The sequence below is a fragment of the Monodon monoceros genome, unplaced genomic scaffold (genome assembly GCF_005190385.1).
Source record: "Monodon monoceros isolate NGI ecotype Baffin Bay Population unplaced genomic scaffold, NGI_Narwhal_1 Super_Scaffold_5, whole genome shotgun sequence".
Lineage (NCBI taxonomy): Eukaryota > Metazoa > Chordata > Mammalia > Artiodactyla > Monodontidae > Monodon > Monodon monoceros.
Genome location: NW_021703782.1, coordinates 79,910,960 through 79,926,486, shown reverse-complemented (window position 1 = coordinate 79,926,486; position 15,527 = coordinate 79,910,960). Strand labels below are relative to the sequence as shown.

The 15,527-nt window shown below is 52.4% G+C and overlaps 1 protein-coding gene across 3 annotated transcripts in view; it reads left to right on the top strand.

The window, feature by feature from the left end:
• Positions 1–13,835, top strand: part of TBC1D2 (TBC1 domain family member 2) — a 42,420-nt gene extending 28,585 nt beyond the window's left edge. The window contains exons 8-13 of one of the 3 annotated variants that reach the window (XR_003790646.1): positions 1,549–1,736; positions 2,832–3,308; positions 9,098–9,218; positions 11,542–11,727; positions 12,509–12,729; positions 13,264–13,399. Coding sequence is in view for 2 of the 3 variants with exons in the window: in XM_029201544.1 (XP_029057377.1) it covers positions 1,549–1,736; positions 2,832–3,308; positions 9,098–9,218; positions 11,542–11,727; positions 12,509–12,630; positions 13,264–13,471 (1,302 nt within the window). In the remaining variant the exon portion in view is untranslated. Of the gene's footprint in view, positions 1–1,548; positions 1,737–2,831; positions 3,309–9,097; positions 9,219–11,541; positions 11,728–12,508; positions 12,730–13,263 lie in introns of all 3 variants that reach the window. The other 2 variants (XM_029201544.1, XM_029201546.1) reach the window with 2 other exon arrangements.
• Positions 13,836–15,527: the final 1,692 nt, after the last annotated feature.

The window sequence follows — 15,527 nt, the reverse complement described above, 5'->3', positions numbered from 1 at the left end:
GCCTCTCTTGTTGCGGAGCACAGGCTCCAGACGCGCAGGCTCAGTAATTGTGGCTCACGGGCCTAGTTGCTCCGCGGCATGTGGGATCTTCCCAGACCAGGGCTCGAACCCGTGTCCCCTGCATTGGCAGGCAGATTCTCAACCACTGCGCCACCACGGAAGCCCCCTCTTTTTCCCCTTTTGCAAGCCAGGTATTAACTCTACATTCCAAAACCGCCACAAATATGGGGGAAATTAGAAAGTGACCACGCATGCCCAAGGAAAGCCTCAGAAAAGACCTAAGAGGAGCTTAAGTTTATACCTCAGGCTGATCCTGGGCACAGAGACAGCCTACAACAGTCAAAACCAAAAACCAAAACAGCAAACCCTAGGTAAGAAGGAGGATCTGATTTCCAGAGTTAACATTGGCATTTTTAATAGTATAATAGCTAGTTATTTTACCAGCAAAAGCAGGTTTATTCGGGACTAACCAGAGGAATTACAATTTGGGATACTTGAACTATGGTGAACCACAGGCAGATTCAGGGAACAAGAAAGGGGAACTTGCTTATTATAGGGAAAAGGAAGGGGTTGGGAGGGGCTGTGATAACCAAAAAATCCATTGGAGGAAACTAGGAGTCCCAAGTTTGGAGGCTTCTCATTGGCTGGATTGCTACAGTCCCTGACTGGCTGAGCTGTCTTGGCGTGGAAAGAAGTTTTCCTGTTCCTGCTGGATAGTAGAGGCAGCTTCTTGTCAGAGATGTAGGTGAACATCTCTTCCTGTTTGGAGAAATTAATGGTACCTGTGGCAGGGCCTGAGAGGTCCCCATACAGGCCTGGCCGGACTTTTTTAGCTGAGCTTTCTTTAATTAATTCCACCCCACCTTATTAGGTTCAGATGTCCAGTTTTCAACAAAATATCACAAAGCATACAAAGAAACAGGAAGATACGGGGGTAGGCAGGCAGGGAATGTGCAGTGTGTATTCCACGAGGTGGGAGAGAGGTGGTGTGTTGGAGAAATGGAAAAAGCCCACGTGGTGGCAGAAGGTACAAGGGCAGTGTCCAGAGTTCCATGTCCATCCATCCCCTGGGCACTGCTCAGGTATACCCCGTACAGAGAGCTTGCTCTGCGCCAAGTGCCCTGGAAGGGCTTTGTATACATTGGCTCATCTAGAGTCACATATAAGAATTCTGAGGCAGACTCTGTATTATCCCCGTTGTTCGGATGAAGAAGTTAAAGCACAGAGGGGTTAAGTAACTTGCCATAGAGCACCCAGCCTGCATTAACTGATCTAGGATAGGACTGCAGTCAATGCCCACCTCTCCCCTCATTTTTCTGAGTCCAGCCCCAGCCCTGGGCCTGGTTCTCTTGCCTGGAGCCCTATCTGCCTTGCTGTAAACTCTTGGATTCAGGACTCCTCTCCTTTCCTTTCTATGAATGGCTGGGGTGGGGGGATGGGAGATGAGCACTGGAAGAAGGGCTGGACTGCCTAAAGCTGTTCAGGCCTCAGGCCTCTGGCCCAGGCCCAACCAGGTGGCCTGACCAGCCCCACCCCTCCCTCCCACAGTGTGCCTACCTCCAAGCCAAGAACTGCCAGGTGGAAAGCAAGTACCTGGCGGGGCTGCGGAGGCTGCAGGAGGCCGTGGGGGTCAAGGCAGGCGAGTGCTCGGAGCTACTGAGGCAGCTCATCCAGGAGGCGCTGCAGTGGGAAGCCAGCGAGGCCTCAGCTGACAGCGTTGTGCTGAGCCCCATCAGGTGAGCCCAGAGCAGGGCTGGGTCTTCATGACCTGGGGGCCGCCAGCCACCCTGCTACCAGTTGCTGCTGACCGTGTGTGAGCCCTGCACATGCTTACCTCCTTGTACCTCCAGATTAGTGATCATGTGGTTGAAATGAGCCCCATTTTACAGCTGAGACGCACCGCATGCTCAGAGGAGGCGGCCCCTTGCCCAAGGCCACACAACATATTAGTGCATCTGACGTGGGCCTGCCTCCAGAGTTCTGTTTCTTCCACTTCCCCAGGCTGCCTCCCAGGGGTGTTTGTCAGAGATGGGAGGAGGGGAGACAAGCCAGCTGCCTCCTTTGAGCCAAGCCTTTGCTGAGCACAGTGGACCTGGGCAGATAAATATACAGAAGGGGCTGTGGCTGGGGTCAAAGGTCCCTAGAGGCTGGATGGTCGGTCTAGTGGCCAGAGCCCAGGCTTTGGAGCCAGACTTGGCTTTCTCACTGTGTAACCTTGGACAAGTCACTTTACCTTTCTGAGCCTCATATTCAGCCTCCATAAGATGCGGGCTAAGATCCCTGCTTTGCAGGATCATGAGGATTAAATGAGGTAGCACAGGCAGAGCACATAATAGGGGCCAATAAATGCTGACTCTATGAAAGGCCATCTGAATGGGTCCCCAGCTCTCCTGTTTCTGCTTGTTGGTGGTGCTTCCTGTTCCCCATCTGCCCTTGGGCTTACTGGCTATGGAAGTGGGGTTCTGTAATGGCAGTAGAGGACTTCTTGGGCCTAAGGCTTCATGGAGTAATAAGAGGGTCCTTTATATTTACACAGAATGAATGAGCAAATATCTTTTCAGCACTTGCCGTGTACCAGGCACTGTCCAGCCCCCTAGCAATTTACATCAGAGGATCTCATTGGGTCTTCATGAGGCAGAGCAAGGAGTTCCTATACCCATTGTACAGAGCAGACTGAGGTTCAGAGCACTGAAGTGACCTGCCCAGAGTTACATGGCCAACCTGCAGTGAAGCGCAGGCAGGCTTCCTGCCCAGGGTCCACCCTCTCCCCGCTGCCCCTTATCTGGGGAAGGGCCTTGCAAGATGTCGCTGACACAGGCTTTTGCTGGCAGCGAGTATGACGAGTACGGCTTCCTGACAGTACCCAACTATGAGGTGGAAGATCTGAGGCTGCTGGCCAAGATCCAGGTGCTGGAAGTGCACTCCCACCACCTGCTGGCCCACGAGGCCGTGGAGCAGCCACTGCGGGAGCGCTGGGCTGCCCTGGGTGAGCTGGCCCCCTCGGCGGAGATCAAGCAGCTGCTGCGGGCGGGCGTGCCCCGCGAGCACCGCCCGCGCGTCTGGAAATGGCTGGTCCGCCTCCGTGTCCAGCACCTGCAGGGCCCCGGCCGCTACCAGGAGCTACTGAGCCGGAGCCAGGCCTGCAAGCACCCCGCCGCACGCCAGATCGAGCTGGACCTGAACCGGACCTTCCCCAGCAACAAGCATTTCACCTGTCCCGCCTCCAGCTTCCCTGACAGGCTCCGCCGGGTACTGTTGGCTTTCTCCTGGCAGAACCCCGCCATCGGCTACTGCCAGGGCCTAAACAGGTAAGCCACACAGCCCCCGTGAGGGCACAGCCTCTGCCTTCCAGGGCACCTCTCTGTCTCTCTGGAGCCTCCCAAGAAGCCAGAGAGGTCAACCCAGGGGGCTTGGTCTGCACCATATGGATGAGGACAAGCAGGTGAAAGGACATGTTCAAGACAGATTTGGGCCAGAGCCCCAGGCTCCTCGTCCCGTGCCCTCTCCTGTGATTTGTCCTCAGGGTGGTGCCACTTCCATAGAGAGCACGTGAGCAGGCCCGCTGGGGTTGTATAGCCCACAGCCAGCTCACGTACTGCATGACTGCCTGGGTCAGGGATCATTGCTTTAAACAAAATCCACTCAGAGGAGCCCAAGGAAAAGAGAATTTGTAAATGTTACAGAGGAAGCTCCCAAAAGCCAGAAAAAGGAAATAGAGCTAGGGACCAGATAGATGGTCTTCAGAAGCCGAGGCAACCGCTCTGTCTAGCAGGGCCATAGCACAGCACAACGCCAGGGGACACCATTCATGCCATATTCCAGGGGGACTCTGTCCCCTGAGATTGTGCAGCCCTCTGTGGGCTGCGTGGTCTCTGGCCTCTCTCATAATACGTGGCTGCTTCCTTCTCTCTCAGCAGACCAGCCTCACTGTTTGTCATTCCTTGGACATTTAGGGCCCATCAGGGCTGTCAGAACAGCGTCCTCAGCCCCTAAGTCAAGCCTTTCAGCAATCCACTTGTTGATACCCTCATGTCTCAGGCCTAAATTCCCAAAGGAAGGAATCTGGCCCAGCCTGGATTAATTTCTACTTCTGGTTCAACAGCAGGAGACAAGGGATGGGAGCTGGGGGTGGGGTGGGGTGACTTGGTAGGGCTGCCCCCGCCAGTACTTTGGAGAACTCTCGTGGCTGCCCCCAGTTATCTCGATAGAGGTGGCATAATCTCAAATATTTCCCAAAGCAAGTTTCGGTTCAACTTTATTTTATTTATTTTTTAATACTTTATTTTATTTATTTTTTTAACATCTTTATTGGAGTATAATTGCTTTACAATGGTGTGTTAGTTTCTGCTGTACAACAAAGTGAATCAGCTATACGTATACATAGATCCCCATATCCCCTCCCTCTTGCATCTCCCTCCCATGCTCCCTATCCCACGCCTCAGCTTAATTTAAACACATATATACTCAAGCAAATTTTACATAAGTCATTCTGCTCTTTTTTTCAGGCAGTGTGTGACATTTACTTAACACAGAATAAATATTCAGTGTCCCTACTCAAATTTGAATGGTTCCCAAGGATAGATATTTTTGATACTTTTTTTCCAGCTTAAGTTGGGTGAAATTGAGCATATACATGTACCATTACTGGGAATTCAGAGTTAAGCCCGAACAGTAATGCCTCTAAGTCTAAGCCTCCTTGGAAAACATGTTCAGATTTCATGCTGCTCTAAACGTCCGCTACAGGAGATGTCCATAGAAATTCATTCATTTAACAGCTGAGCAGAAGCCTGCATGCTTCTCATCTGTTTGAACATGTTAAAATCCAGAAGGCACAAAACTTTTGAATCCTCTTTTTAAGATTAGATTTGAAGGGAGCTAGAAGCTCTGAGACTGTATGAATAATTTGTACATTTTGTGCAAAGGTCAGGTAGGAGCTAAGACGTAATGAGGGCCTCCTGCATGCCAGGTACTTACATACCTGATGTCATCTAATCCTCAGGAAAACCCTGCGAGGTGAGCATTCGTGCCCACCATTGCCAGGTGAGATAAGAGAGGGTCTGAGAAGCTAAGGAACCTGCCTGGGCCTCACCATGCATGGGCTGCTAACCCTGGTCTCCGGACCCCAGACCTGGTTCTTCCTACAACCTGCGCTCACTCAGAATGGGAGCTGTAGCAGAGAGTGTGCTGAGGGCACTCAGAAACCTTTTTTCCTGATCAAATATAACCTTTTTTGAGAGCAGGAGTGGAGTTAGCCACATATGGGCTTTGGAGTCTAATCTATACTGAAGGAGCAGGGGGAAGATCCCAAAGCAGGAGGGGATCTTAAGGTAAGCCATGTAGAAAGGAAAGAAGCCTCTCCCTATGTGGAAAGAGGCAGCACCAAAAGTTGCTGAGGGGTATACAGGAACAGCTGAGACCAAAACCAGAGGTATTTCTTTACTTCTTTCTTTGAATGCTATAGTTATTGGCATTTAGGCAGGTATTCATACTATTGCTTTAAATAGAAGATTATTTGTAATAGAGCCTGTTTAAATGTGGAGAGTGCATTGTATTCTTTCAAAGGCCCTTGTGCAGCCCCTTTCACCTGTCTGGGTGCTGCCATCTAGTGGCGGCTATTAGAACTGCATGTGTGGTTTCTCGAGGACAGAACCTGCTTTTATGCAAAAAACCCAGCCTGTTTAGAGGGAGACAGATATCATAATAATGATTTAATGCTAATTCAGAGCAAAATTTTAAAATCCATTTCTCTCTAAAATATAAGTGGATTTAAAGTAGTTTTTCCTTTCCTACATCACCCTCCTTTGCAGACCTACTTGGGCCTGAATGTCTTCAGCTGGAGTCTGGCTGTAGCCCTGAGCAGTTGCTAGGACCCTAGTGAGTGCCAGCAGCCTCTCATCACTGACCTTTTTTTTTCCCACGGGTTTTAAGTGTACAACTCAATGATCTGGAGTAAATTCACAGAGCTGCACAGCCATCACCACAATCCAATTTTAGAACATTTCCATCACCCCTAAAAGACACTTTGTGCCAATTTGCAGTCACTCTCAATTCCCACCCCCAGCCCTGAACAACCACATATCTGCTTTCTGTCTCTATGAGCATGCTTGTTGTGGACATTTCATATACCAATCATAAAATATGTGGTCATTTGCATCAAGTTTCTTTCACTTAGCATGTTCTTGAGGTTCATACAGGTTGTAGCATGTGTTTTGTTCTTTTTTTACCAAGCAGCATTCCATTGCATGGATGTGCCATACTTGGATTATCCACTAACCAGTTGATGGACATTTGGATTGTTTCTACCTTTTGGCTATTATGAATAATGCCATGAACATTCCTGGGCAAGTCTTTGTGTGGATGTATATTTTCCTTTCTCTTGGGTGCATCCTTTTTTTTTTTTTTTTTTTTGTGGTACGCGGGCCTCTCACTGTTGTGGCCTCTTCCGTTGCTGAGCACAGGCTCCGGACGTGCAGGCTCAGCGGCCATGGCTCACGGGCCCAGCCACTCCGTGGCATGTGAGATCTTCCCGGACCAGGGCACGAACCCGTGTCCCCTGCATCGGCAGGCGGACTCTCAATCACTGCGCCACCAGGGAAGCCCGGGTGCATCCTTTTTAACAGAGATTCAATTTCCACTGTCTAAATGCACCATATGCACCATAAAGTATGTAAATCTTCTTCTTCTGTTTTTTTTTTTTTTTTTTTTTTTGGTTATAAGAATGCTGCCACAGATATTCTTGTGTTTGTGCTATTATTTCTGTAGCATTAAAACACACCCAAAAAGTCATGAGGAATACACATCTAAAATTTTCAGTAGCCCTAACAAATTTCCAAACACCAACAGGTAAGGCCCATAGAGAGGAAGGGGTTTCTAAGAGGCGAAGGAGTCAGGAAAGGGGTGGCCGGTACATGTCAAGGGCGGAAAGCAGAGGCTGGCTGAGGGTGAGGCAGCTTCCCAGATCTGTCCTTCAGGAGTTAAGCCCAAAGACTGAGGCACAGGCCAAGGAACCTCCTTGTGACTGTAAATGAGAACCTATGGCCTGGGCATCCTCAGGGAGACCAGTCTTTGAGAGGTTAAGGGCAATATGATTTGGAAACAAGGCTCATGGAAGTAAAAACAAGGTCCTTTGGCCTCCTCCACCAGAGGGGTCCTGAGTATCCCACCAAGCATATTGAGAGCATTCCTGGATTCAGAGCTCGTGTCATACCCTTGCCCCCAGTGGCATTATTGGGACTCTCAGAAACAGTGGTATCCATTCCCAAAGGCCCTGGGCCTTGCTTAGGGCCTTCCATGGGTGGAATCTTAGCAGGATTAAACCTCCTTTTCTGACGCAAAAACTTTATCCTACTGGTTCAGGATTGTGTGCAAAAATTAAAACTAGTATAAATCACTGAACGTTATCAACGGGCTCACACATCAAATCACTGACCTTTTAATGTGAGCAGAAATCGAAGCTAATTCTGACACCCACTCCTGGACTGAGAACAGTGGAATGAGGTAAAATAGAGAGAACAGGCTGGACTTTGGCAGTCCTCTGCCGCCAACTGATTGTGTGACCTTGAACAAGTCACTGTTGCTCTGTGGGCCTCGATTTTCCTGTCTCTGCAATGGCCAGGGATGACCAGCAGAAAGTAGCTGCCTGGAGCCTTATCTTGTGAGTTTCTGAGGCAGCCTCCAGACTCAGTGGGAAAGAGTACCATGATCAATTAGTTATGTCTGCCCTGGGCATAGACAAAGAGAGTGGTGGCTGGTGTATCCCATTTGCTCTCTCTGAGCTAAATAATCTCTGTAGGCCTTCCCACTTTCCCATCTCTGAGAGGCCAAAGCCTACTGTTTCCAGGAGACCCGTAACTGTTCTCTCCATCCACTCAGCTAAACTCAGGACGGTCTGTAACAATACTTTAGCCAGAGTGGAGAGAAATACCTTCCCAATCCACTAGGGAGAGAAAAAGGATTTCTTTTTTTCTTTTCAGAAACCCTGTTTATTAAAAAAAAGTGTAAACCTCAGAAGATGTCGGAGGTCACGAATCCAGCCGAGTAAGAGCCCAGAGAAGGATGAATATCTGACAATGAAATGTGCTCTTTAAGTCCATTGAGAGTGTGAGGCTGCCCCGTGCTGCAAGCGGCAGCTCCCTAAGGGTGTTCAGCGGGTGCACTGTGCGCAGCCCCACTAGGCAGCCCTGTATTAGTCATGTGGGGCTTTGTTAACGTGAGATTTCTAAGAGGCTTTGTTAAGGTATGTATATCATAAGCCTCTAAAAGGGGGCTAGAGTATGCAGTGTTCCCCAACGTCTTTGAATATGGGACCATGTGCTCACCTAGCATCTTGAGAGACCAGTACATTTTGGGAAATGTATTCTTGGATTCACCCTGGACACCTGCCAGGGAAGGTGGGGGAAGGAGAGAAAACAGTGCTTCTTCCAGGTAGACATCCCTGCTCAGCACTGTGGGTTGTCTTCTTTCTTATCCATGATCTCATTAGAGCCTCATGATAACTCTAGGGGAGAGGGGAAGCAAAGGAGAAAAAGAATTCCGAGTATTGAGCACCTGGTACATGCCAGACAGTGAGCAAGATGCTGTATGTCTGTCTTCTCAATGCCTCACAGTCCTGGGAGGTGGATACTGTTAACCCCACTTGACAGGTAATAAAAGTGAGGCGCAGAGAGGTTAGCACATTTGCCAAGGTCTCAAAGCCCATGAATATTAAGATGAGGATACCTAACCTTTATAAAGCACTCTCGCTACGTGTTAGGCACTGTGCTGGGCAGTTAACATGTATTTACTCTGCTCATCCTTACAACAGTCCTTTGATTATTATGAGGCTGAAGCTCAGAGAAGTTAAGTAACTTGCCCACGGTCACCCAGCAAGGAAGCAACAAGACTCCAGAGGCCCTGCTCTAAGATGATCCCAGTTGCTCTGGAAATCCCCTAGGTAGTCCTCTTCAAAAGTATGTTCATCTCGCCCCAGTTTCCAGGAACACCAGCCTGGTTAGAGAGTGGGGTTGGGCAGGACATCCCCCAGGGAGTCACCCCTGCCGTGGGCTGCCTGGTTGTGACTTCTGTGGGTCACTCCAGGCCTCCTTCCCTCCCACTCCAGACTGGCGGCCATCGCTCTGCTGGTCCTGGATGAGGAGGAGAGTGCCTTCTGGTGTCTGGTGGCCATTGTGGAGACCATCATGCCAGCTGATTACTACAGCAAGACGCTCTTGGCATCCCAGGTGAGCAGGGCAGGGAGGGGACTTGGGGGCCATGCAGGTTGCTGCCCCTGAATTGTTCCTACAAGTCAGTGAATCTTGGAAAGGTCAGGAATCTCTCAGGCCTCCATTTCTCCCTCTGTACAGTGGGCCAATAGCCCTTCTCTGGGACTGCTGCGATGTTCCAGTCAGCTGAGGGCCTTGAGAATTGCTGGGGCCCTGCCCACACGATAGACTGTTGTTATTCCAGTGGGGACATTACATCACTAGAAACAGTGGATATCCTATGGAGGGGAGGAGGAGAAAATCTAGTGTCACTAGATTTTGACTGGTGTTTACCAGTCAAGAATTTCAAAACAGAGGTCAGGTAGGGTGGAAGTTGGGACTGGGAGGATGGGAGGTGACAGTGACGCTTCACACACACGCATCATCACCTACTGAGAAATACAGCTACCTCCATCATCTCATGACCCCCTCCACTGCCCTCTGAGCACAGACCAGCCCTGGAGTCAGGTGGAGCTGGGTTCAGAGCCAGCCCTTCAGAAACCAGCTGTCTGGCCTTGGCAAGTGGCAGCACTTCTCTGAACCTCAGGCTTGCCTGCTTTTGAATGGAAGTAACACTACTTCCTGGGCTTGTTGAGAGGTGTAAATGCGAAACCATTTCAGACCTCCCACCTCCACCCTCCAGCCTCTCCCTCCTCACCCCTTGTCCCATTCTTGCTGTATCAGTGCGTCTGCTTTATGGAGAGATGCTACCCAGGGAGAACTGTCTCACTCCCCCCCAAAACCTACCAAGCCATTACCTGCCCACCCATCCTGTCCTCCTTTCCTACTGTGAACACCCAACACTGTTTCCTCCTTCTGGGATGCCCACCTGGGTGGAGGGGTAAGGAGAGAGATCAGAGATGAAGATCAAGACTTAGGAGTCATCAGGAAATAGGTGGTGAATCAGGTAAGGATTGTGTTTTGCTGTGTGGCAGGGAGGCCCAACCTAATAGTGGCTTAAATGGGGGGTTATTTTTCTCAGATAATGAGAAAGCTGAAGGCTCCTTCCAGCTAAGTGCTCTGCCATGTGACTTTCACCCTCCTGCTGGTCACCTCATGGTCGTGAGATGGCTGCACCCTCTCTGGCACTGTGGCCATGGTCTAGGCTAGAAGCAGAGGGTGAAAGACAGACACCGGCTCCCTTTCAGACAGCTTTCCCGACCCAGCAACTTCTGCTTACATCTTACTGGCCAGAATTGTGGCACATGGCACCTCTAGTTGCAAGGCAGGCTGGGAAACACACAAATATTTCACTTTACAAATATTTTATTTTCACTTTTTAACATCTCTGGAATTGAGGTGTGTTGTATAACCAATATACTATGGTGTTTTTGTTTTGAGTACAGAAAATTTCAAATGTACAAAAAAACAGAGAAAGTGTAATGAACCTCCATGCATCCATTACCTAGTTTCAATAATTATCAACACAGGGTGGCCAGTACTGTTTTCACCTATACTCACACCCACTCCTCCTACTCTGATGACCTTGAAGTAAATCTCAGACATCATATCAGTTCATCTGTACATCCTTCAGTAGGTTCAGTGGCATCTTAGATTCGGTGAGTTACCCTAGGTTTTGAGCTGGACTCTTGGCCTGCACAGCAGACCTGGAGTTCAGGGCAGGGAAGGAAGGGAGAGGGTGTTTGCCACAGCAAGAGCTAAGTCTGGAAAAAAACTTAAATGGAGGGAGAGGGCTGAGAAACCCACAGTTCCAAGAAAGAGAGCAAGAGGAGCCTAAAACGGGCTTGTCACAGAAGTGGGGGCAGCCACAGAACAACCGTGTCCTGGGGCAGGGAAGGAGCCAGTGCGGGCAGTGATCAACCGGGTCCAGTGAAACAAGGACAGAGGTATGATGGGACCACACTAAGAGGTCATAAGCAGCTATCACCCAGCAGCATCGCCCCCTGATGTCAGGTGTGGCTCCCCCAACACCGGCCCCCAGGACCTTGCCCTGAGCATCTTGTGCGTCAGTCCCAAAACAGGTGTAGGGAAGCGGCCATGGTGTCAGCCTATACAAGCCTGGGGGACAAAGGAGCCAAAACTCCACTGGTCAAGAACTTACAGTCCATAGAGACCTCTGCATCAAAGCTCCAACCTGGAAGGCTGCTCGCCAGTGGAGCGACCTGTCTCCCGGCCAGGCTGGGCTCTAGCTCCTCCGGGCGCTCTGTGCCCCCAGGTGGGGCAGGACCCACTGGGAGCAGCCCGGGGCCGTGTGTGGACCAGCCGGGTGTGCAGGGGTGGACCGGGTGGAGGCAGCCCCCTCCGCAGGGCAGCAGCTGACAGGCCCTCTCTCCGCTTGCAGGTGGACCAGCGAGTGCTGCAGGACCTCCTCTCGGAGAAGCTGCCCAAACTGATGGCCCACCTGGGGCAGCACCGTGTGGACCTGTCCTTCGTCACCTTCAACTGGCTCCTCGTAGTCTTCGCAGACAGTCTCATCAGCAACATCCTCCTCCAGGTCTGGGACGCCTTCCTCTACGAGGGCACCAAGGTAGGGCACTGCGGGGGGGGCGGGGGTGAGCAGGAGTGTCCTGGGCAAGTCCCTGCATCCTCTGGGTCTCGATTCTGCCCCTGGACAGTGGGAGGACAGAGCCCACCTGTCAGGGCCAAGGAGGACCTCTCCTGGGAGCGTGGCTTTGTAAACTCAAGTACTTTGCACCCCTGAGGGGAAGTGGTGCTTCTGCCTCTGAAGATGCGTCCCAAAGTTGGGGGGATTCCCTTTCCCTGGAGAGGAGGCACAAGCATGACCAGGAGGCGCATCGCTATTCTGTCCATTGCCCCTCAATCACCTGCCGTCTCTTCCTCCTGTTTGGACTGAGCCCCAGATTGGGAGGCTGGCACTTGGATCTGGTCCCAGCTCTGCCCCTTACTTCGCAAGGAGACCCTGGGCAGGCCCTCCCCTGACCTCCCCCCAGTTTCCCCATGGTGGCTGACCTCACAGTTCACCAAGTGCCCTCGGATCTGTGTCTCCATTTGATTCCTGCTGGAGCCCAATGTAAAGACAGTGTTACCCGCCATTGGGTCCAACAGGGACAATGCCTGGCCCAGGGTCCCAGGACAGTCCCCATCCCCAGATTCCAAGCTGTGCTCCCCTGTGGGATTTCCAGTCCACCCCCCCGCTTGGTGTTGCCCCGCATGTTTCCTCCAGGCCTTCAACCTCTGCAGCCTGTCCAGGGCCTTCCACAGCGCCTGGGGGTGTGGGTTCTGCTCCTGCTGGGGACTCCCTACCCTGGCTCCCTGTGCCCCCACCGAGCCCCCACTTTACCCCCCAGGTGGTGTTCCGCTATGCCTTGGCCATCTTCAAGTACAACGAGGAGGAGATCCTGAGGCTGCAGGATGGCCTGGAGATCTACCAGTACCTGCGCTTCTTCACCAAGACCATTTGCAACAGTCGGTGAGAACACACTCCTGGGCCACCCTGCCCCTCCACCGTACCCACCCCGCATGCATCCCTCCGGGACACAGAGCAGAGAGGGGGCTGGTGTTTCCAAAGGTAGGTTCATTAGCGATTCTGATCCTCTGTTGCAGCTTAGAAATCTTCAGGGACGTTCCACTGCCTTGGCGTCTGTCTGCCCCCTTAACACAGCACGCAGGGCCTCCGTGCTATTTCATTTCTTGCCCACCTTCTCCTGCCCCCAACACCCATGCCCTATGATCCTGCCAAACAGAGTTATTTGAGTTCCTAGGACAACCTCCATCTCTGGGCTTCTGGCCTTGCAGGTTCTTCTACTTAGAATGCCTCCTTGCCACTTCCACCACCACCATCTTTGCCTGGCCTACCTCTACTCATTCTTCAAAACTCAGCTCACTGTCCCCTCCTCCACGAAGCCTTCCCTGACCAACTTTTCCTTTCTGGGTTAGAGCTCCCACAGTGCTAAGCTTCCTCTTGCCTCAGTACCTGTCACTTTGGGTGGAAATTGTCTTCCTATTTACTGTTTCCTCCCTGGCAGGGGCCTCAGCTGCATGAGCAGAATGAATGCAGGGGTGCCTGGGACCCCCGGTGACTGTGACTGTGCTCTCCCCCCAGGAAGCTGATGAACATCGCCTTCAACGACATGAACCCCTTTCCTATGAAGCAGCTACGCCAGCTGCGGATGGCCCACCGGGAGCGGCTGGAGGCTGAGCTGCACGAGCTGGAGCAGCTCAAGGCCGAGTACTTGGAGACCCGGGCAGCCCAGGGCCCTGCAGTGCCCGAGGGTTGCACCAGCGAGGATGAGGGAGAGGCAGAGCCCTGACTTAGCTACCTGCCCTCCCCAAAGCCCTTTCTCGCCCTTGGCTGGCAGACCCACAGGGGGACAGCCATGGAACAGTGGTCTAGGCCCCGCTGAGCCCCATCACCATGTGACCCTGGGCGAGTCCCTTCCCCTCTCTGGGACTCAGTCTCCCCATTGGAACATTGGCTCCTGAAACCATTGGTTGGGTTATCTCCTCATGAGCACACACCCAGGATACACCCCTCCTCACTTCCTCTGCAGAGCATTTTAGCACCCAGACAAGCAAGAGTGCTGTCTTTATAGGGTAACCTTGAACATTCTCTAAGTTTTATCTGTGTATGACAGTGTAAATATTGGAAATAGTTCACAAGCTTTGGAACCTAAACGATTCTCAGTAACCAGTCGTTCCTGGGCGGGCCCAGGGCTCCAGAGTGTCCCACTAGGGCCTTCCCAGCCCGGGACGTCCCTGGCTGCTGTTTCTCTTGGCATCTCTGCAGGGCCGGTCCTGGTTCCTGGAGAAGCTGTGCAGTTAGGGCTTCCGTCTTTCCGGGCAACAGCGCCTCTCCAGTCCTGGTTGGGCCTTTGTTCCAGTTCTGAACTCCCACCTTCCAAGGCCTGTATCCTGAGCCTTGCACTTGCCCTCGCCTTTCTCCTCACAGCCCATCAGGGGGACAGCGGGTGGGGAGGGTGTTCCCAGGGAAACCCCTGTCCACTACCAAGAGGAACTTGGTGTAGGGGCTGGAAGCCCGGGGTTAGGTGCCCAACTTCTGATCTCTCACCACCAAATTCAGAGTCTGGGGCAAGAAAACTCACCTCTTTGAAAACTGGGCGGTTGGGAGGGAGAGGAACAGGCGGTGAGACGGACAGAGCCTGCAGCCCGTTGCCAAGTCAGGGCTGGCTTGTGCAGAACTCAGCTCCAGTTCTTCTGGGCTCTTCCAGGCCCTTCCTCAGCAGACAGGCTTCCCCCATTCCCCTCAAGGCAGGGGGTTGAGGCTGCACAAGTGACTTCGGCAGCTCATTTCTCAGCAAAGCCTGTGCCTGTGCCGGGATAGCCTTGAGCTCAGCAATCTGTGATATGAAGGGCTGGGGTGGGGATTCTCACAGGGAGACCTCCTGCTCTGATCTGAGGCTCTTGTCAGGCCTTGGGCGGCCACACCCATTGCTGGGGACCAGTGACAGGCCCTTCTGTCGCCCACTGGTGTGAACTTGAGGGAGGGGTTGGCACACCAGACACCTGGTTTCCTCCCACCACTCCCCCCCAGCCCTGGGGTGGGGACCCTCAGGGTTCCTTTCCTCCCACATTTACGAGGGCTGCTGGGCAGCCTAGTTTCCTGTGAACACCCTACACCAGGGTTTGATGGCCTTTCTCATTTTTGCTAAACTTTTTTCATCTGCTGAGGTCCTTTCACCACCAAACAGTAACTGTGAAGCATGATGGTGGTCTGAGGGCAGCCTGGGGAGCGTCCTGGCTACACCCCAACAGGCTGTAACCCTCAGGGCCATCACCAAAGAGACAAGGGGTCTGGCCTGGAGCTCCAGGAGGATGAAAGGAGATGACGCTGGTGCTGAGCCTGGTGCCTGGCACAGAGTCAATACAGCCTTGGGCAGTGAGTACCCTTTCCATGAAGAAAATGTCACCACGAGGGCCTTGAGGTCTAGAAAAGGCCCAAGGCTCCAGGAGAGACTAGGTCCAGCTGGTCCCTCTGACTCTAGCCTTAAAAATCAAATTCCTTCCTCAGCAAAAATACAGCAAGCAATCCCAGCTCAGACCGGGGCTGCTGGATAGAGGGCACCCTCCTCTCCCCTCCCGCCTGCCACCCCCCTTCTCTCCCCTTCCTCTGCCCACCCCCAACCTCTCCCCTCTCCACCTTCTCTCATCTCTCCCCTCCTCCACTTGTCTTCCCCCTCCTCCATCTTTCCCACTCACACACCCAGGCAGAGGAGAAGCTCTGCCCAAAGCTGGGTATCTACCCCCCTCCTCCTCCCTCACTGAGGGGGTGGTACTCTGCAGCTGACCAGCACTGGGTCACCTCTGGTTCCTACTTGGCTGCACCACAGAATCACCTGAGCGCTGGGT